A 20615-nucleotide genomic window follows, 5' to 3' on the forward strand; every position below is an offset into this window, starting at 1 on the left:
AGCGGTGTCTAAGGTGCCCCTGCGGTCATTGTCAGCTGAGATATTGTTTTGTCTTTGATTGTTAGGCAACGCTGAGACCTCATTGTCTGCAGAGTTACACAACCGACAACTTCATGTTTAAAATCAAATGAAGCTTGTGACTAGTACTGCACGCGCTTACCTTAGTACAGCTTCTTCATCTCGTGCAGTCCTTTCTTTGCAGCGCCCTACGTCGGCTATTGTGACAGACATGTTCTCTTCAGCTCCAGCGATCCTGTCTGATGTTTTGGGGCATGCTGATGTCAGGAGCCACCCGGCGCGGCGAGATACAGCGTGCCTCCATCTTGGGTTTCCTTGCTTCAACATACTCGATTGTGTATTTGCCAACCATGCCTTTGTCACTGTTGTAAATGCGGGAAGTGAGGCGTTTCAATAAAGTTATTATGAAGTTTATGCCTCACAGGAATGCTGCGGAGAAGGAATTGGCTACACGTCTTCTCTGCTTGTTTGCCTGCAGTCTGTTTTCCATAGACCACGATTCACGCAAGTACTTTTCATCCTTTGGCCATTTCTTCGTTGGTACTCTGGTGCATAGTCGGAGGTCCTAAAACGATCTTGCTACTAAAAGGAACTTGAGGAGGGTGTCTTGTAAGACTGTTTGGCCATACGTACGTGTGTAGAAAAGAAGCTTGTGGACACTGCACAACACTGCCTCTGGAAGAATGACAGTAACTTATAACTTATTCGTGTGAGTTATTGCTCACAGCTGTTGCATACCCCAGATAAATGAATGTTGTGGACTCCTGTTACATGCTAGGAATGTTGTCATAAGCCGTACATTGGAGTTTGTGTGATTGACTGTGTGATTGACTTTAACATGGTTAAACTTGTTTTACAAATTATTACAGTGTTTTAACAGAGTGATTGTTACTATTTGTAACAGGTCTGCATTGTTTACAGTTTGTTTAGAGGAGTAATTTTACATGCATGTGTATTGGTCCCATAACCACACTTTTGTGGATTATATTCACACTGTCCTTTACATGAGGGTTGACTTGGCGCTACAGTCCCTTGGCTTCTTTTCACATTTACTTCATTTTCTCTGATCCCTACACGGGGTAGGTTTCTGAGTCCAGTTCCCATTTCTACATTGCTGGTTTTAGTGACCTCACTTGGCAGTTGACGTGTTGCAACAAGATACTTTCCTTGTGTGCGTAAAACACCTTGTGCCGCACGATCAATTTTGATGCATGGTTGGGTTCCATGCATGCATAAGACACCTTGTGCCGCATGTTATTTGTTTGTTGCAGGGGTTTGTCCCCAAGACACCATGTGCCGCACTTTTTTTTTTGTTTGTTGCAGGGTTTTGTCCTTGTGTGCCTCCTCACACAGAGCATATACGTTTTTAACAGGTTGTCCCTTGTTAATGGTGAGGGCAGGACAATGGGTTTCAGTCCCATTTGCTCGCAATCGGTTTCAGTCTCATTTGCTAATTTATGCATGGATTTTCATCCTTTTTGCATTTGTTAACCATTTCTATTCCTAGGTATAAGTCATGGGTTCGGACCCATATAATCTGGTTAACGTTAACTAATCTCCCTCTGGAATTCGGAGATATCATGGGTTCTTACCCAAATATGTTTGTTGACACTGGCTAACCTGCTCAGGGTTCTTAGTCACTTGTTTCTTTTCATGTGTGTGGTATGGGTTTAGGTCCGATTACAGCATTGCTCTCAGTGTCAACTCCAGATTACGTTGCCTGAATATGGTTTATCGTTGCATGGTTATTGTACCATGTTCACATTCGTTAGGTACATCTTTTGCAGTGCGCGTGTTACCTTAATCACACTCCTATTTCCATTGTTATCCCGACGTCATGTTTTCTCAATATTGCAATGTAAAATTTTTGCTACGTAATGTTATGTTCTAGTTTTTTCACTTCGTTTTTTTTCATCTGTTCTCTGACTTACGTTTTCAGTTTCTGGTCTGTTACATTTTTCCCAGTTTTGTTTCAGTTATCCTGTTTTCTTTCTCTTATTGTCCTACGTGCTTGTTTTTCGTTCCTCTTTTGCTTGCCTCATCGTGTCCGTGTCTGGGTTCATTCCAGTGTTGTTTACTTTCTATTTCTTGCATCCTCGCATACTTGCCTGCCAGCTGGTGTGCTTGGGAGTTTGTCATTGGTGTGTTTGTGTTCTCCCTTTTTCTTTGTAGAAGGGAGGATGGATTATTCCTGTGTTTCTACATCTCTCTTGTGTTTTTTCTTTGAAGTTTTCATAGTCTCTTTTGTTGTCTCTTCGCTTCATTCTTCTTGTTACTTTTGTATAATTATTTTGCCTTCTCTATCTCAGGCTCTCCTCTTTAGTTTCTATCTATTTTGCTTTCCTGTATAAGAAAGAGGGATATGTTGTATCTTGCTTTTGTAAATGTAATGCTATTAAACCACCAGTGGAATGTTACTGTGATGATGCGATTCAGAATGTTGGGAATCTGTTAGAGCAGTCACAGTGAGTGGGATGAGCAGCATGCTGGCTGCTCCTGGTGGGGTTTGTACCAACCGATCTTCATATCCTGTATCCATCTACAATAAATTATCTTTAACTATACTACTCGTGTGGCCCTCGATTACTACCTAGTGGAAGGAATCCAAAAATAAAGAAGAAAACGTACACAAGCAGTACAGTAGGAATATTAGCATTGAACTGAGAAGGCCACTAGAGCAGTGTAGGGGATGCTGGGTAAACAAGGACCAACAAAAAGTAGACACTAGCCAAGAGTGGGGAAAAACAGTGGGAGGCAGACAGAGAGATGGGTAAAATTGTCAAGATTGTTTTACAGTGCAAGCAGTCTATTGGTGGGAGAAGGATACATCTATGAGCCAAAAGCATGTGGTTCAACACAAATACTTTTCTGAGCGGAGGATGGTAAAAAATATATGTATAATTGTAAATAGGGAACCAAAGCTCACTCTTTCAGAAACTCAAGGACCATTTGAAATACAGAGGCAGATGTATGGTGGACAAGATACACAAACAGGTGCAGAAAGTAGGTAAGCCAGAGAAAGTTAGAAAGTCCTGAAAGCCCACTGTTGATGCGTTAAGAATGACATGCTTGGAGGAACGAAGCCGTACTTACAAGTTGTGGGAAGAGCTTTTCTGGTGGAAGGTGCAGTGCCAGCATATCAATCACCTAAAAATGAGAACATTACTCAAAATTAACAGCACATTAAATTGCTAAATTAATCTTTATGGTGAATGTGTTACTATATTTTGTTGTCAGAGTGAGATGTGAAAAGAGAGGGATATAGCATCAGCAGTTGCACGGTACAGTAAGAGTGATAAAACACAATTAGGAGGAGCAGTGCATTGAAAAACACTGGTGGTAATCTAAATTTCCAAAATGGCTAGGTGAGCAGTGCTCTTCGTTTACACTTATGACAGATCAAAAGAAATATTAGTTAAACTGTAGCTATGACTGCATGGTAGGAATCTTCACTGAAGGTATAACCTTTGAAAAATTATCCACAGCCTGCACAAACCCTAGAACACGTTTCTGCATTGCCATTCTTATGAGTTTAACATTCTAGAAAAATTCACGTGAAATTCTGCCCAATGGAAGCATATTAGAGAAGTAATTGTCTCCTGAATGTTCCAAATGTTGCTGTGGAATGTCTTACTTTATTACGTTACATCATCTCTCATCTGAGATCTCCTTCAGCACTGATGGGAATGAAGGTAAAAACACAAAGCCTGATATACTTATATTAGGGGTAGACAAAAAGGCCTGCCTTTTAGGATCCAGGTTGGCACCCCTACCCACAGTGCGTCTCAGTGGCTGTATCCAGTCAGAGCCAGTTGTTTTGCAAACCAAACATATTAATAACTTTAATTATTCGAGCATAAGAACAACCAGAGAGGCGGGTGGGTTGTTTATGACTTCAATGAAGATTCTTACGATGCAGAACCAGGACTACATGTCATCTGCATCGTAGGAGATTCACTGATAGACATAAACATATGACCCCCCCCCTAACACTCTCCATCCCCCACACCCACTACCAAGCGAATGGTGCATTTCCACCACTTGCCCTGCACGTTAAGAGAAAAGAGAATTCTTCAACCACCAAATCATAGCTCCCAGCCCATGTCTGAGGGCAAGAGTGTACCTACCCCCTCCAAGGAGGTGCCCATCCCATAACTCTCAAAGAGGTCCAGAGTCTTCCATCTGAGCAGAAGCATAGTGTTAGAGAGGCCCCGGCACATAATCCCATTGATGGGCTTCCATTTAGCTACAAAGCACAGTGGGGTAACATTCAGATTATTAGTCAATTCTTCAATGGCAAAGATTGTACAGAGTCTATGATATCACTAGGAGACTGGCAGGGTATCAGTCTTCAAATATAAGGCTCCTCCCTAAAATTAAGTCCGGCTCCCCATCTGACATTTGCCCGGCCCACATCTTACGGCAGATTTATGCGGTCTGCTCGTTGCCCCCTCTGGGCTTCCTCAACGATTCATTGGCCCGAGGGGTTGTTACTCCAGCGTTAATAGCCGCGTTCATCGTCCCTATCCTGAAGAAGCCGGGAGCCGACCCCTCTGTGATGGCTAACTATCGCCCCATCTCCCTTCTCCCTTTTCTGGCGAAGGTGCTGGAGCGGCATGTTACATCTGCACTCAGCTCCTTTGCCGAGGAGAATGGGAGGTTGGCCCCATGTCAGGCGGGATTTCGCCCAAGGCATTCGACAGAGTCAGTGGTGGTGTCAGTATCAGACACCCTCAGAGAGGGTTTGGACTCCGGTAGACCTCAGGCGCTGGTCCTTCTTGACTTGTCCGCCGCTTTTGACACGGTGGACCATTCCATCTTGCTTTCCCGTGTCAAGGCGGCGGGCATAGGAGGATCAGCCCTTATCTGGCTTTCGTCCTTTTTGAAGGACCGGACCCAGGCGGTCCAGCTTGGGGAGTTTTCAGCTACCCCCTGCCCGGTCCAGTGCGGTGTTTCCCAGGGCTCTTCTCTCTCTCCTTTACTCTTTAATCTGTATATTGCTCCGCTCATCTTTGCCCTACAGCAACTGGAGGTCTCGGTATATAATTATGCCGATGACCTCCAGCTCATTTTCGACCTTTCTTCCTCTCCTGACTCCATCTCCAATTTCCAATCTACTCTATCTTTCATCAGGGACTGGATGAACTTCAACCACCTGAAACTCAATCCCGATAAAACGGAACTTGTGGTGACGGGTGGTTGCTCCAGTCCCTGGAATTCTCTCTTTTGGCCCCCCTCTTTTGGTTCTCCTCCTACTCCTGTTTCCTCTGTTAAGACTCTTGGTATTAAGTTAAACAATCAACTTACTATGCACTCCCAGATTGGCTCTGTGGTTTCTTCTTGCTTTCTTACTCTCCGCACTATCCGTTCTATTTCACGTTTCTTTTCTTTCCCTGCACTCAAGCTAATTATGTCCGCACTGGTCCTGTCCCGCCTGGACTACGGGAACATCCTGTACAACGGTATCCCCCAGTACAGCCTCCGTAAATTGCAATTAGTGCAAAACCAGGCTGCCCGTCTTGCCTTTGGTCTGCCTAAATTCCCCCATTCCTCCCCCCTACTGAAAACCCTTCACTGGCTCCCGGTGCGGGAACGCGCCTTGTTTAAATTAGGCTGTGTGGTGTTCCAGGCCAGGTTTGGCCTGGCCCCCTTATTTATTTCTTCAGCCATCAAGGCTTATGTCCCTGGCAGAGACCTCCGCTCTTCGGCACAACTCCTCTTGACTGTGCCCCGTTATCGGAAGAAAAGACAGGGGGGCTCAAAATTCTCCTTTCTTGCCCCCATGTTCTGGAACTCTCTCCCTTTTGACCTTAGGTCTCTCACTGACTATTCCGTCTTCCGCAAAGCTTTGAAGACCTTTTTATTTCCTCAGGCTCTTCTTTAGCAAACTGCCTATTCCCCAGTTGCTGTTTTTAGTTGCTGTCCTCGCTCAGTCAGTCGCCCTCTACTTTAGCGCCAAGAAACCGCCCAGGTGTATGTTGCGCTCAATAAATATTTTAAACTTAAACTTAAACTTATCATTAGTTTAGCTGCCCCAAACACTGTGCCAATCATTTTTTGGCATCATTTCAAATGTGGTTGGTCTCAGACCAAGCAACATAACATAAGGGGCAGAGGGTATCTGATATCCTAAGATCTCTTTTAAAAGGGCCATCACCCCACCCAAAGGGGACATACCTTCTGGCATTCCCACCATTATTATAATAGGGCACACTTTTCCTTTTCCTGTTTGTGCCACAGCACACCTTTTAGAAAGTGTGCCAGGGGTAAACAGGAAAAGTGCACCCTATCATGAAGAATGTGCTGTCCTCAGAGCAGCACATTCAAGTGAAATACAAAACAACTGTTTAAAAGCTTCTCAGTGTTTCTCTGTGCAGGCGGATGTGAGATCCCCTTGCAGGTGGATGCAGTGAGTGACTTTACCCACCTGCAAGGGGATGTCTGGGAGTGGCCATGGGACCCCCTTTCATCCCTCGAAAGAATGATGTATTTAACCCAGATCTCTTGACTGGGTGTGAATGTTTTGATTTGTTCTGCATTCCGTCCATCAAGTGTGTGTCTTTTGCTTTCTCGCCATAAGTGCACCAGGTATGCCCAGACGTGGGTCCCGGGCTCACTGTGCCACTGGAATCAAGCTATCCTGGCTGAAGAGGGATGAAACCCCGAAACCGGTCCTAGGATGCTTGTTTCCGGTCCAGGCAGAACATGACTTGGCAGTTCGGGCTGAACTGTTCCCATGAGGCACAGGGTCAAGACTGATTTGCATATGGCCAGGTCTAAACTGGGGTGGCATGGTGAGCCAAAGAATGATGGATTTAACCCAGATCTCTTGACTGGGGTGAATGTTTTGATTTGTTCTGCATTCCGTCCATCACTTGTGTGTCTTTTGCGCATCTAAAATACGGCACGGGCACAGAGGCGCAGGGAATAATCCATGCAAATGAGGGAATGCCCTCTTGAGAAAGCACTGGCGCTACATGTGCGCCATCCCTTTCAGTATTACAGAACGGGCCCCCTTCTGTAATAGCAATGTGCCTCTGGGGAATCTAAGTGTGGAACGCATACCCGTTGCGCCCCTGGGGTCTCATTCTATAATATGGCCTCAGATGTTTATGTTTATGCAACTTGTATAACGCGCAAATACCCTAGGGTGTCTCGGCGCTTGTGGACTTGAACCCAGAGAGGAAATCGCTGCAACTGGAGGTTATTGGTTGAAAAACCAGGTTTTTAATTGTATCCTGAAGGTGATAATTGTGGGACTGGTTTTAATGAGGAGAGAGAGGGAATTCCAAAGTCTTGCCGTGGAGACTAGGAAGCGCTTGTCTCCCCAAGAAGCTTTCTTGGTCCGTTGGACAGATAGATGTGCTGTGGAGGAGCGTAGTGGTCTGTTGGGTGTGTATAATGAAAAGGCTTGTTTTAGAAACTGTGGTCCTGAATTATTGATCGCTTTGCAAGCGATACAGAGATCTTTGAATTTGGTCCGGCTTCTGACAGGCAGCCAGTGGAGTTGTCGAATGGGTGGTGTAATGTGATTGGATTTGGGGATGGCGAGTAGAATTCTGGCTGCTGCGTTTTGAACAAGCTGAAGCTTGCTAAGGACTTTAACTTGGGCATTGAGCAGAAGAGCATTGCAGTAGTCGGTTTTGGAGAAGATTAGTGTGGTGATCAGTGTTTTACCTGCTAAGAGGGGGAGATAAGGTAATAGTTTTTTAATTTTACTGGGGATATAGAAGGAGGAAGAGACGACAGCATTTGCATGGTGGGTGAAGGAGAGCTTATTGTCGAACAAGACCTCTAGAATTCTGACCTTGGTGACAGGGTCAGGCGGTGGGCCCAGCTCATCGGGCCACCAGGTAGGTGGCCATCCTGGGGTGAGGTTGCCGAAGGTCATTACCTCAGTCTTATCGGAGTTTAGTTTTAAGCAGTTGCTCGTCATCCAGGAGCTGATAGCTAGCATTCCCTCCTGGAATCTGAATGCAACTGCTTCCCCATCATTGTGGACTGCTAGCACCAGCTGGGTGTCGTCAGCATAGGATGTAAGACTCATCCTGTGAGTTTTGATTACCCTCGCTAAGTCCGAAACATAGATGCTAAATAAGGTTGGACTTAGCGAGGATCCTTGGAGCACACCGCAGGGGAGGGTGAAGACTGGTGAATAAAAGGAGCCTAGCTTTACTGACTGGGTGCATTCTGTCAGCTTTAGTCCACCAACTCCTCTAGCAATTCAGATTTGAGTTTGGAAACATTCAATATAAGTGTTGCGTACTGCCATGAGTGTGTGGAAAGCACAAGTTTCGCAGTGACACATCGTACCATTGAATTGGCTTGGGAGGGGGGCTACAGTGGAATTTCTAGGGACTGTTAAGCTCGTACGACATATCCCAAAGGGACACTGCTATTGTGCTATACTGTTGGGGTTAAGATCTGATTCTGCAACAGTGAAAGTAATAATTTTCTCAGGACAGTCAAAACAATTGTGTGTTGACAAGAGCAGGAGGGGGGAAATTGGGCAAACAGTTTACTGGGGTTTTTTCTTACTGTATATGGCAAAATTGTGTTGAACTTGCACTGTGTACTCTGGCAAAAATCAATAAAAACTATATACAAAAAAAGGGCTGTGGAGTAGAATGCCAGCAGTACTATATTGTGTAGAGCATCACCCTACCCAGAACATACTTAGAGTATGATTGTATATCCCTACTTAGCTTTTGCCACTGTTTTTACGATACCTGTTTGTGTAGAGCCTGCTAACAATCCTTATTAGCGGGCCACGTCTACGCTACCTCAAGCATGTGCAAAGTCAGGTTTGAGGTGATACTTCTAGTGCCCACTAGCTTGGGGAACAGTGATTCTAATCCAGGCTTCTCTGATACTGCCAAAACATATTGTAGTTAGTAACTCAATGTCAAAGCTGTGTGTATTTCAGGCAGACTTTCCCAGAGGCCAAAATAAGTTTGGTCTTGTAGAAAATGTCATAGGTGTGGAGGTATCAAACATGTCGTATTGTCAAGCATCCTGCGGCCACCCCCCTCTGCTCCCCACCTGCCACCCATCTCTGAAATAAAGTGCCCTCCACTGCAGGGGTAAATTCTGTGGTATGGTGAGTGGGGGTGTAAGGCAAGGGATAGGTAACTAGGTCCCTGGGTTTTTTGCAGGAGTCCTAGTCCCAGACTGTTGTGGTATCTAGGATGCTGATATATGCATTTGGTGGTCAAAGTTTTTTGTCCAAGCAAACAAGGTCACACAGAGGCCTGCAGAGAATCACAAGGTCTATATGCCACCAGTTCTTCTGTGATTCCACCATGGAATACTCCACTACAACTTTCAGTGGTTATGCTGGATAATATAGGGAAACATCGGGTAGGGCCAGCCCGCCCACCTCCTTGCTCCGAATTACGAGTCTCTGGGTGTTGTTCCCCACCAGACTAGATTGTGTTAGGTACTGTTGCATGTGCTTGAGATACCCCCAATCAACTCAGACTGGAAGAACCTGGAACATGTACAGTGAGCATAGGAATACATTCATTTTGTTACCGTTAAGAGGACTATACTAACCTCGCTCAACTGCAGATAGGGGCAATTGTGCCAGTCGAAAGGATACTAAGACAGGTGGATCTCAAATATGATCTCATTTTCCCAGCAAAGTTGTGGATTGTACATGGGGATAAAGCTCACTTCATGTCATCAGCGGAGTAGGCTTGGGCATGGCTGGAGCAGTATATTCTGGGGTCAGGTCAAACACCCAGCGCGCAGAAAGACACTGGCTGGTGGATGGGGGCCTCGCGACAACAGATTTCCACATGTACCACAGTCTCACTGACAAAGGAGCAAATGAATGCAGTGCAAGTGCAAACAGTGACGGCAGTCAAACACTGCAACAACATTCTCAGCAATAAAAAGTGGAGGACGCTGGTTGCACTGCAGTGTAGTGGCTCGGATCAAACTCAAAGAACTGGAAACAGAAGATAAGCACACCCATAACCGCTGAGCATCTGGGGTAAGTGGTGTGCTCAGCCCTCTTGATTATTAAATGAGGCAAACAACAAGATGCTGTAAGAATGAGACATGCTCTGGGGCCCCAGTAGTCGTAGGGGGGCAACATAGTTTACTCTGACTGCAGAGACTGATTGATGAGAGGTGAAGGAGGCTGGCTTAGTATATGGTGCATACTTATTCAAGTCTTGTACCTTGCACTAATCCAGGCCACACTTATAGCGATTTAAGTGGTCATTGATAACCACAGAAAGCTCTCAAAGTGGACAGCAGCCTCCAGGCTTATCTTGAAGGAGTGTTAAGCATCTTGTTTTACCAGTTTAATCATGTAGTGTAGGTTAAAAGAAATAGAACTACACAGTGTACCCAACACTCAGTAACACACTGGTATATCTCCTACCCGCAGATATCTACACAAATACACAGCAATAGTTCAATTGCAAATAGATAAGTAAGCACAAAATACAGTGATCTCCAGGGGGAAGCCAAACCAAATACTAACAAGCATTTGCAATGCAATAGGTCTCGCATTAGGAAAGTTTGAGCTATTGGTATTGTAAATGGCAAAGTTTTTATTTATGTGTTGTTTTTGAAAATAGCGAAATTAATAGCTTTGTCATTTACAATGCCAATAGTTATAACTTTCGCAAATGTGATACCTATAGCATTTGTAATGCAATATGTTTTGTATTTACATGACTTAGATGTATTGCTATTACAAATAATAATGGCGTTTAATTTTTTTAAATAACTAATACTTAAATAAAAGTTCTTGTAATTTATAATGGCAATAGCTTAAACTTTTCTAAAGAACTTTTGTGAACCAAGACCCACATTCACGCTTACCAAAACAATGACCCCCCCCCGCCCCCCCCCCAAAAAAAATGAATAAAGAAAAGAGCAACCGGACACAAGATCGGGCAGTTGTTAGAGAGGTGCCAACACAAGCAAGAGACAATAGTCTGTCAGAAGCAGATGGGCTTGTAAAAACCTGAGCTAAACTCGTGGGTCCAGTGAAAACCATACTGCAAAAATATCTTACTATGCTCTTGTGCGCAGGGCGGAGTTGACAAAGCGCCGAGTTGTGAAACGTAAACTAAAATTAAATGGCAGGCTTTTTTTCTTTGCAGATAATCACGTTAAACAACTCAGTGGGTGAGAGGGCAAAGATGCGTTTCAGATGCAATTGCAAGCATCGCACTGCTAACATTCCTTCGAAAACCTACAAAAGGCGTAATTTACATGATCAATGCGAGCAGCAACAGTTAAAAACGTCAAGACAAACTCAGAAAGGAAAACTAATGTCATGTTGCCACTATTGCCAAACACATCCTCGTCTAAAACCTGGTGCACGGTGGTGCGCTTGCAACACACTGCGAAACGCTCTGCTTCGAGGACAGCACGTGCTGCAGGTGTTGCCCGCGAGAGTTGCCAGTGGGCCGTTGTGCCAATTCGTTGTAACTCAACAGAAATGGGGCAACTGCTGACAAAATCTGCCGACCACTGCACAATACAATGAAAAGGAGAGGTACAAAGAGAGGGTGAAGGGATGGGGAAGGAGGACAGTCACAGAAGGGCCAACAAACTAGAGGAAAATGAGAACCAGCAAGGGAGCTGAATAACCTATAGAAATAAATTTAAGGCGAGGGAGATCTGTTACAAAGGGCATGTCCGTGTTGGAAAGAGGGGAATCCAGATAGACTATAGATCCAGCAGGTATTACTGAGTTGGATCCAGGGCAGCCCCAGTGAAATAAGCTGGCTGTGAGCAGTGCAACTCGCAGGCAGTAGAGCATTCAGCAGCCCATACACTGAGATTTCCATTCCGAGCAACGACCTGATGAAAGCGAAAGTGAAGGAGACCTTATTTTCAGCTCCAGAAGGATCTAAAATAAAGTTATCACTTAAAGGTCTGTCAGCACTACTTTTGGTAGAGGCTGGCTATGGCTGTGACATAGCTCTAGCACGTAACACTGTGATATCAATACAACTAAATAAAACAATGCCACTCAGCTTATCACTCACAAGTGCTTAAAACTACACCAATATGATTTAGAGCCAAGTTATGTTCCCAAGACATGTATGTTAGATACACGTATGCACTTTAATGATGCCGTCGGACATATCTATTTATGAGAAACTTCACAAATATCTCTGCAAGAAAAGCAGTAACCACTGAGCTGTATATATAAAGCAAACTGTCGTGACCTGCATGTGGGAGATTTAGCAGCGGACACATTAACTCTATGCTGTTTTATGATGAGTCATGAAGAGCGAATCCTGCGATTGCACAACTCGCTGTCCTCTCCAGCAAATATATTAACCACCATCGCTCTTACCTAAATTATGCCTTGAAACTTGCTAGGTACATAATATGGAGCAGGTGCCATAGCCCCGTAAACCGATTTAAATGCAGGGTGTTTGTGACCCTATAATTTATCCAGAACTCTTGCTGCTAATTTCAGTGTGCGTAGATTCCCAGAATACGCTCCTCGTCACTCAGCTGCCTTTCTGCTGCCAAATTTATAGGATGCCGGAGTCGTTTTTCCCCCTTTCGAGTACCGCCGGCCTGCGACCAGGAAGTCAGGCAGGCCGGCGCGACAACCGGAAACAGGAAGTAGGAGGGCGGGAGCCTACCCCGCCTCCCACGGAAGAGCCGCGATTGTTTGGAGCACCGGAGCAGGCAGGAGCCTACCCTGCGCCCCGGTGCCGAAGGAGGGAGGAAGAGTCCTGCTGCCGGGCCCTGCAGCTGAGGAGAGCCGCCGCACCAAGGAAGCCGGTGAGTGGGTTGCTGAGCTGCAGGGGACGGGGGGGGCATGTGTGCGCGCGCGCGTGCGGCGGGGGGCTGTGTATGTATGTGTGTGCGTGCGTGTGTGTATGTGTCTTGGAGTGCGTGTGTGTGTGACTGTGGAGGAGGGGGGGGGTGTGAGCGAGTATCTGTCCTTCGGATGCAGTTTACCAGCTCGACCTAAAAAGGTGGAATGTAAACTGCGGACTTGGATCAGGAGACTCAAAGGAGCTGGGGACACAAGGAACCACCCAAGGTAAGTACCTAGTAACCCCACGGAGACTGTGCGCAGAGTTAAAACACAGCTGCATGCCCAATAGAAGAAAACAGGAAAGTCACAGTAGCAGCTTTTTAAAAAAAAAAGGACCCTTCCCAGTGGAACCTGAAGAAACCCTGTTGAAGACAGAAGGTTGGAGAGTCGCCCCACCTGCGGTACCCCAGGAACCAGGATACCACCACCAGGGAAGCCGGGTGCATAGATGGGAAGTGACATCAGAAACCGCCGTAGACCACAATGAGGGCATCGAAGAATATGGCGCTGAAGAAGACTGTGCCAGATTCCAGTGGAATACAAGGGTGGATTCTAGAAAATGAGAACCTGTAGGCAGAGGGGACAGAGTATGCCACTCGGAGGTGACCAGGGGGCATGGAAAAGAAATGCCCGCCGATGTCGGAAGGTTCAGAAGGGCAGACGGTGTCCTTGTTGCTGCAGCTGCGAGGACCAGGTGATGCTGAGGAAGACCAGGAGCCGTGCACGAGCTGTTCCACGTCGAAAGTAAAGGTCCATGGGGAGCACCAACAAGCCTTGGCAGCCGAAACTGGTGTGGCGAAGGAAGAAGCAGCAACGTTGGGACCATAAAAGTCCAAGGGACTCACCACAAGCAAGAGAGTCAGGGCAGGCCCCGAGCAAGCAGAGAAGCCACTGAAGCAGAGTCGACCCTGAGGAGGACCCACAGACCGAAGACACAGGAGTCGCAAGAGGACCTCTAGCAACTCACCGAAGATGCAGGCCCACGGTGCAGAGGATGCAGTGAGGAAGCTGTACTTGTCAGGAAGAGATGCGGAGGCTGGAGCTTCTTGTTGCCCAAAGATCTCTGGAGTGCAGAGCCAACAAGCCTTGGCAAAGGCAAGTTAAAGCAGTGTGCAAGGATTTCATCCCAGCAGCACCGAGGGATACTGGCCTAAACATTGCAGAGAGGACAGGTAAGTCCTCGCGGGAGTTGCAGAAGCACCAACTGTGATACTAAACCTTTCAAAGGCCGGTAAGCTTTATTGCTGTGCCTACAGATGCAGGGGAGCAACTCAAAGGGAGATTACTTCAGGTGTTGATGCCCACAGGTGGTGAAGATCCTGGAAGAAGCGCAGACACAGACGACAAAGAAGACTTGCAGAACAGAACAGAACAGCGGGCCAGGAACAGCAGGAGTCTTCCTTGATGCAGTCTCAGTTCCAGATGTAGTCCAGCAAAGTCTAATTGCACGGACGGTAAAAGAGTGATGTGGTTTCAGGCTTGAGTCCTACGCTGAATCTGAAGAGTTACACACAGGTAAGCCCTTAGGTTGTTATAATCCATAAAGGTACCATTACCTGAGAAATCACGAAAGGAACAGGAGGGAACATGTGTGTGATGCCCTTCAAAAACCTATTTACAATAGGGGACTTGAACAAAGATGGCTGATCAGGTAGCCTTAAGAAGGCGGAAAGGGCAGAAAGGTAGCTCTTGATAGTGCCCAGAGCAGAGCCCTGCTGGGCCAGAGGAAGAAGGAGGAGAACCTCAGAAAGGGGGGCAGAGAGTGGATCCACAGCCTTTGCTGTGCACCATGCCACAAATCTGTTCCACCTGCAGACGTATACCGACTTTGTGGAGGGACGCCTGGCTGCCAGAATGACATTACAGACTTCAGGAGGCAAGTCAAATTGCCTCAACTATCGCCGCTCAATCTCCAAGCTTGAAGGTGGAGACTAGACAGGTTCGGGTGGAGGACCGTCCCCTGCTGCTGCGACAGAAGGTCCTCCTGAAGAGGCAGACGAATCGGGGGATCGACAGACATGCTGAGTAGCTCTGGATACCAATATCTTCATGCCCAGTCCGGAGCCACAAGGATAACCTGGGCCCTGTCGCGCCTGATCATCTTCAGCACTCTGCGCAGAAGTGGTCTAGGCGGAAAGGCGTACAATAGACCGCAACTCCACTCGCGACGAAAAGCGTCTCCGAGTGAGTGCCGCCTTGGAAATTCCAACGCGCAGAACTGATGACATTGTGCGTTCTCTTCTGTGGCGAATAGATCTAACCAAGGCTCTCCCCACTGCTGAAAGAGGCCTTGCGCCACGTCCGAGTTCAGACGCCATTCGTGATCCATCATGCACCGACGACTGAGTTTGTCCGCCCTGGCGTTCAGAGAACCTGCCAGGTGTTGAACCACCAGGGTCACGCCCTGATGTTCCAGCCACTGCCAGAGGCACACAGCCTCCTGGCAGAGGGTCCACGACCCCACCCCGCCCTGTTTATTGCTGTACCACATGGCGGTGGTGTTGTCCGTGAACACCTGCACTACGCTCCCCCGGACACAGGGGAGAAATGCCTTCAGTTCAAGTCGGATCACCCGCAGCTCCAGAAGGTTGATGTGGAGCTGGAACTCCGCCGGAGACCAGAGAGAGGCCTCTGATCTCCGCCTCTCCCATGTGGCCCCCCCAGCCCTGGAGGGACGCGTCCGTCACAACTACGTGCTCCGGTTGGGGAAGGGAGAGGGATCTGCCGCTGACCCAATCGCGGTCCGTGAGCCACCACTGCAACTGTCTTGCAGTGCCCTCCGAGATCAAGACATGGTCGGACAAGTTGCCCTGATGCTAGGCCCACTGAAACTTCAAGTCCCACTGCAGACCCCACATCCGCCACCGGGCGTGATGCACCAGAAGGATGCAGGAGGCCATCAGCCCCAGAAGCCGCAGCGTCAACCTGACCGAGACTCCGGATAAAGGCTGAAAGATCGGAATCAGAGCCTGAATATCCTGAACCCACTGTTCGGGAGGATAAACCCGAAACTGCGCCGAGTCTAGAACCACTCCGATGAAGAGGAGCTTCTGAGAGGGACACAGGTGTGACTTCGGCACATAGATGTAGAACCCCAGCAGGTGCAGGAGGTCGGCCGTAGTCTGGAGGTGGCTGACGACTATCTGGGGCGAGCCCGCCTTCAACAACCAGTCGTCGAGGTAGGGGAGGACTGAAACCCCTAACCTGCGCAGATGAGCTGCGACCACCGCCATCACTTTCGTGAACACCCGTGGGGCGCTGGTAAGGCCGAAGGGGAGCACAGTAAACTGAAAGTGCTCGTGGCCTACCGTGAACCGCAGGTAACGCCGGTGGGCCGGCAGGACTGGGATGTGGAAATAGGTGTCCTGCAAGTCCAACGCTACCATCCAGTCTCCTGGGTCTAGGGCAGCTAAGACCTGAGCCAAAGTCAGCATCTTGAACTTCTCCTTCTGGAGGAAGCCGTTGACGTTCCATAGGACCAAGATAGGGCGTAGGCCCCTTTTGCCCTTTTTGGGTACCAGAAATTAATGGGAGTAACAACCACACCCTACTTCTGGCCCAGGAACGCGCATGATGGCCCCCTTGGCCAAGAGGGCTGTAACTTCCTCTCGCAGAAGTTGCAAGTGTTTCCTCGACACGCGGTGGTATTGCGGTGGCATGGCTGGAGGGTTGCCTCAAAGGGGAGGGAGTAGCCCCTTCGGACGATTTGCAGCACCCACATGTCCGACGTGACAGTGCGCCAGTGGAAGAGGTGATGGCAAACCCTGCTCCCACTGGCGTCACATGGGTCTGAAAGCACGGACTAGGAGGGTTTTGAGAGCGGGGTCTGCAGGGGAAGGTATGGACTGGCCTCGCCGTTGTCCCCGACCGCCGCCACGGCGGTTTCCACGGCCGCCACGGTGGTTTCCATGGCTGCCACCACGCTGTGTAGTAGTCTGCGGTGCGTGGCTGGCAGCACGTGTGGGAGCGCCCCTTCCTTGGCCACGAAAGGAGCAAAAGGCACCCGTTTACTGGCGTGGGACCGAGAGGCTCAAGGACTTGGCCGTAGCCCTGGAGTCCTTAAAACGCTCAAGCGCATGGTCTGCCTTGTCGCCAAAAAGGCGACGGCCATCAAACGGCATGTCCGGAAGGGTGGCCTGGACATCGGCCGAAAAGTTGGCGGACCTCAACCAGGCGTGGCGTCAAACTGCCACCGTTGTTGCCATCGCTCTGCCCAGTGAGTCCGTGGTATCCAGCCCACACCGGATGGAGTAGCGCGCTGCATCTCGACCCTCCGCAAGGGCTCGGGCGAGTTTAGCCCGGGCCTCCTCCGGGCATTGTGGCAGTACATCCGCGACCGTGTCCCACAGGGTGTGGGTGTAGCGGCCCAAGAGGCATGCAGTATTGACAGACCGCAGTCCCAAACGCAGAGACGAGAACACTTTCTTTCCGAATTGCTCGTACCTCTTGGATTCCCGATCGGGTGGAGCCGTCGGGAATGCGGTCTGGGAAGTGGAGGCCTGGATGACCAGGCTCTCGGGGTGGGATGGGTGGACAAAAAGCAAGGTCGCCCGGGGCGGGCGGTAGCGTCTGGCCACGTTCCTATCCACAGGCTGACCTGTGGCGGGCTTGGACCAAGTGCCCACAAGAACGTCACACAAGGCCTCATTAAACGGCAGCAGAGGCTCAGTGAAGCATGCCTGCGGTTTAAGGACCTCAGTGAGGTTAGTCCTCACGGCCGCGACGGAGAGCGTCAGGCCCAAAGCCTTGGCTGCCCGCGTCAACACTACACTGTAGGCAGCCCCCTCCTCCGTAGATAGTGGGAGGGGGGACAAATCCAGTGTCTGGCGAAGTGTCAATTCCACTGGCCTCCCCAAGCTCATATGTCCAGTCCTGTTGAGACTGGCACTCCTGTGCCAGAGGGTCCATAGACCCCTCCCAATCACCCTCATCACCCATCTCCTGAAGTTCAGGGTCAACGGATGGGGCCGGTTCGTGGAAATAGAAATCTCCAAACGAAGTCGAGAGCGGCACCCAGCGGCGGAACCGAATCGAGGGGAGGATTGGAGATGGCGCCGGCAAGCGGCGCCGGGGGTGACACCCGCTGGGCCGGCGTCGGCGAGGTCGACAGGCGAGGACCCGGATCCGGAAGTGGATTCAGTGAGGGCTTGCGGCGCAGGGACCATAGTTGCCGGCGGCGCCGGGGCCGAGGCACCCGACGGCGTCGGAGCCGAAGCACCCGACCCGCCAGGCCCTCCAGCCGGGACCGTTGGGCCCGAAGGCGCCACGGAACCCGGCTGAGGAGGGAGGCACCCATGGCCATGAGGTACCGCTCGACCTCCTCCGGCGTTGCATCGTGCCCAGGGACCTGCAGGTGTGGGGCAGGATGCGGAGCCTGCGACTCCGTCAGAGCCGCGTGGGTGGTGTCACCCGAACCCCCGGCCGCGTCGTGCGAGCGTCGGGGTGGGTCGGAGGAACGATGACGTCACTCCGACCGCTCATGCCTCTTACCCGAGGAAGATCCCGACGACCGATGCCGACTCCCGGAGCTACGAGGGCTCCGACCCCGCGACCGGTCCTTCGACCTCCTGTGGGACCGGGACCTGGAACGGCGCTGGGCCGACTGCCGGAGCTCCAGTCGCTTGCGAGACTGCTCCCGCCTAGCCTTCGATGTCAGGGCCCGGCAGTCAGGGCAGGTGCAGTCGTCGTGGTCGAGGCCTAGACACTGAAGGCATCGGCGATGGGGGTCGGTAACCAACATCAGTCGGTCGCACCTGGAGCAAGGTTTGAAACCGGGCATCCCTACCGGCACCGTAGGAGTCGATGAGACTCGAAAAAGAGACGATCAAAAAGTTTAGTCAAAAAGGGACTAAGGGGTAGAGCTTCTCCGGATCTGCGCTAGCTGGCGCGGAAAAAAGAAGAACTGAGGTCAGCGCGCGAGGGCGGCGTCTAAGTACTCCAACGACGTCATTCCGGCGCTAACGACGTGGACGACGGACGCAGAGCCGCGGACGACGCCTGCTGACGCGCAGCGGTATTGCTACGCAAACATTTTCGGATCCAGTCTGACGCCTGGGGATATTCTACGGTAAGGAATCTATCACTAACGTGTCTCTTTCAGATACATCGTTACCGAAGGTAAGTAACTCGTTCATCTGATGGACATCTCGCCGCAGATTCCTTAACTTCGAATAGATAACAAAGCCATACCCATAGAGGAGGCGGTCTGCAACGGAACCCCACCAAGTTCCCGAAAGAACTTGGTCGTCCATAAGGTAACTTAACATAAGGTAACTTAACCCACCAGTTCTGTGTCAGAAGGAACAGGTATCTTGGTAATAGAAGTGTGCTTTTGCCGATCAATATATGATTAAGGCTCCCTGTTTTCCGTTTTTACTGATTTTTACAGATAAATACAGATCGAAAACCATTTATTTTCTTGTCTGTATTTATTTTTAAATGTGGATAAAAATGGAAATTGGGTGTTTGAGAGGTTATAAATACACTTTGCCATGACTGCCAGGCCAATAACAGTGTGGATTGATAGGCCAGGGTGTTAAAATGAAGCAATGTTAGTAATGAGGCTTAAACAGCAGTAGATATGCACAAGGCCAATACTGAAATGTGCATATTTTCATAGAAGTGCATGGATTTATCTTCTGCAGGTGTTCATATCACTGAAACCTGGCAGGCATTCAAGCATGACTGCATATTTCTTGGTTAAATAAATGTGGAAAAATACCAGTTTCAGCTTTACTTTTTTCACAAAGCCATAATAATTATGGATAAATACAGATAAAGTTGTCAAAAAATAAATATGGATAAATAAAGACGGAAATGACACAAAAATAAATACCATAAAACCGGGAGCCCTATATATGATTAGAGAGTCTGGCTTAGGTTCTCGATTATGACGTACAGAAAGTTGAGCTGGCACAGCTAAAGTAACTGGAATCTTCCTGAATTGAGGGGCTGAAAAGTGCCTTTTGACAACTAGACCCTGTGGTATCTTGACTGGGTCTTCAGAATTAATTTTCATCATTAGAGGCTGTAGAAGCAACAAAGGTGATACAGAAGAAGAAAGAAAGAACAATGCATTAATGTGAACTGCTGCAATGTCAAATGTTTTACTGAGTTGTGCCTCATCGTCTAATGTCTTGATTGCGACTGCTTAAAAGTCGAAAATGGAGAATGTTTCCTTCAATGAGGAGTTGTCTTTATGCTTCAACATTGATCCGGAGACTGAAGCAGTACTTGACAGCAAACTTGTAAAAATGGTACCCTGTTTCGCTGCTGAAGTGTACAACGGTGAGTGTATTTGTTCAGAATGTAAAGCGCTACTACACACACATTAGGGTTTTGAGGTGCTGGGTATGGGGTGGTTCTGCAGTTCAGTCGAAAAACCAGGTCTTAAGGTCCTTCCTGAATTGAGGCAGTGACTGTGGTTGCCTGCGATAGAGAGGCAGGAAGTTCCAGGCCTTCGCAGCAAGGTCGCAGAAGGATGTTACTCTAGCCGAGGTCTTGCGGAGCCGTGGGATGGTGGTCAGGGCCAGCTGGGTGGAACACAGATTTCTAGTATGTGTATAGAAGGAGAGGTGGTGGTTGAATTATTCAGGTCCGGCATTGTGGAGGGCTTTTGTAGGCATGCATGAGGTGCATGAAGGGGATTCTTTTGTTGATTGGGAGCCAGTGCAGGTCTCTCAGGTGACCGGTGATGTAGCTGCGGCGGGGGATGTTCAGGATGAGTCTGGCAGAGGCATTCTAAATGTTCTTTAATTTCTTTAGGAGTTTTTGGGTGGTGCCTGCG

General features: G+C 48.8%; 1 protein-coding gene across 2 annotated transcripts in view; it reads right to left on the reverse strand.

Moving 5' to 3' along the window:
• Positions 1–20615, reverse strand: part of IPO4 (importin 4) — a 2629293-nt gene that overhangs the window by 1566351 nt on the left and 1042327 nt on the right. For both annotated transcript variants that reach the window (XM_078644926.1, XM_078644927.1), the window contains exon 11: positions 3112–3165. In XM_078644926.1, the coding sequence (XP_078501052.1) occupies positions 3112–3165 (54 nt within the window). The remainder of the gene's footprint in view (positions 1–3111; positions 3166–20615) is intronic.

The sequence above is a fragment of the Lissotriton helveticus genome, chromosome 5_1 (assembly GCF_964261635.1).
Source record: "Lissotriton helveticus chromosome 5_1, aLisHel1.1, whole genome shotgun sequence".
Classification (NCBI taxonomy): Eukaryota; Metazoa; Chordata; class Amphibia; order Caudata; family Salamandridae; genus Lissotriton; species Lissotriton helveticus.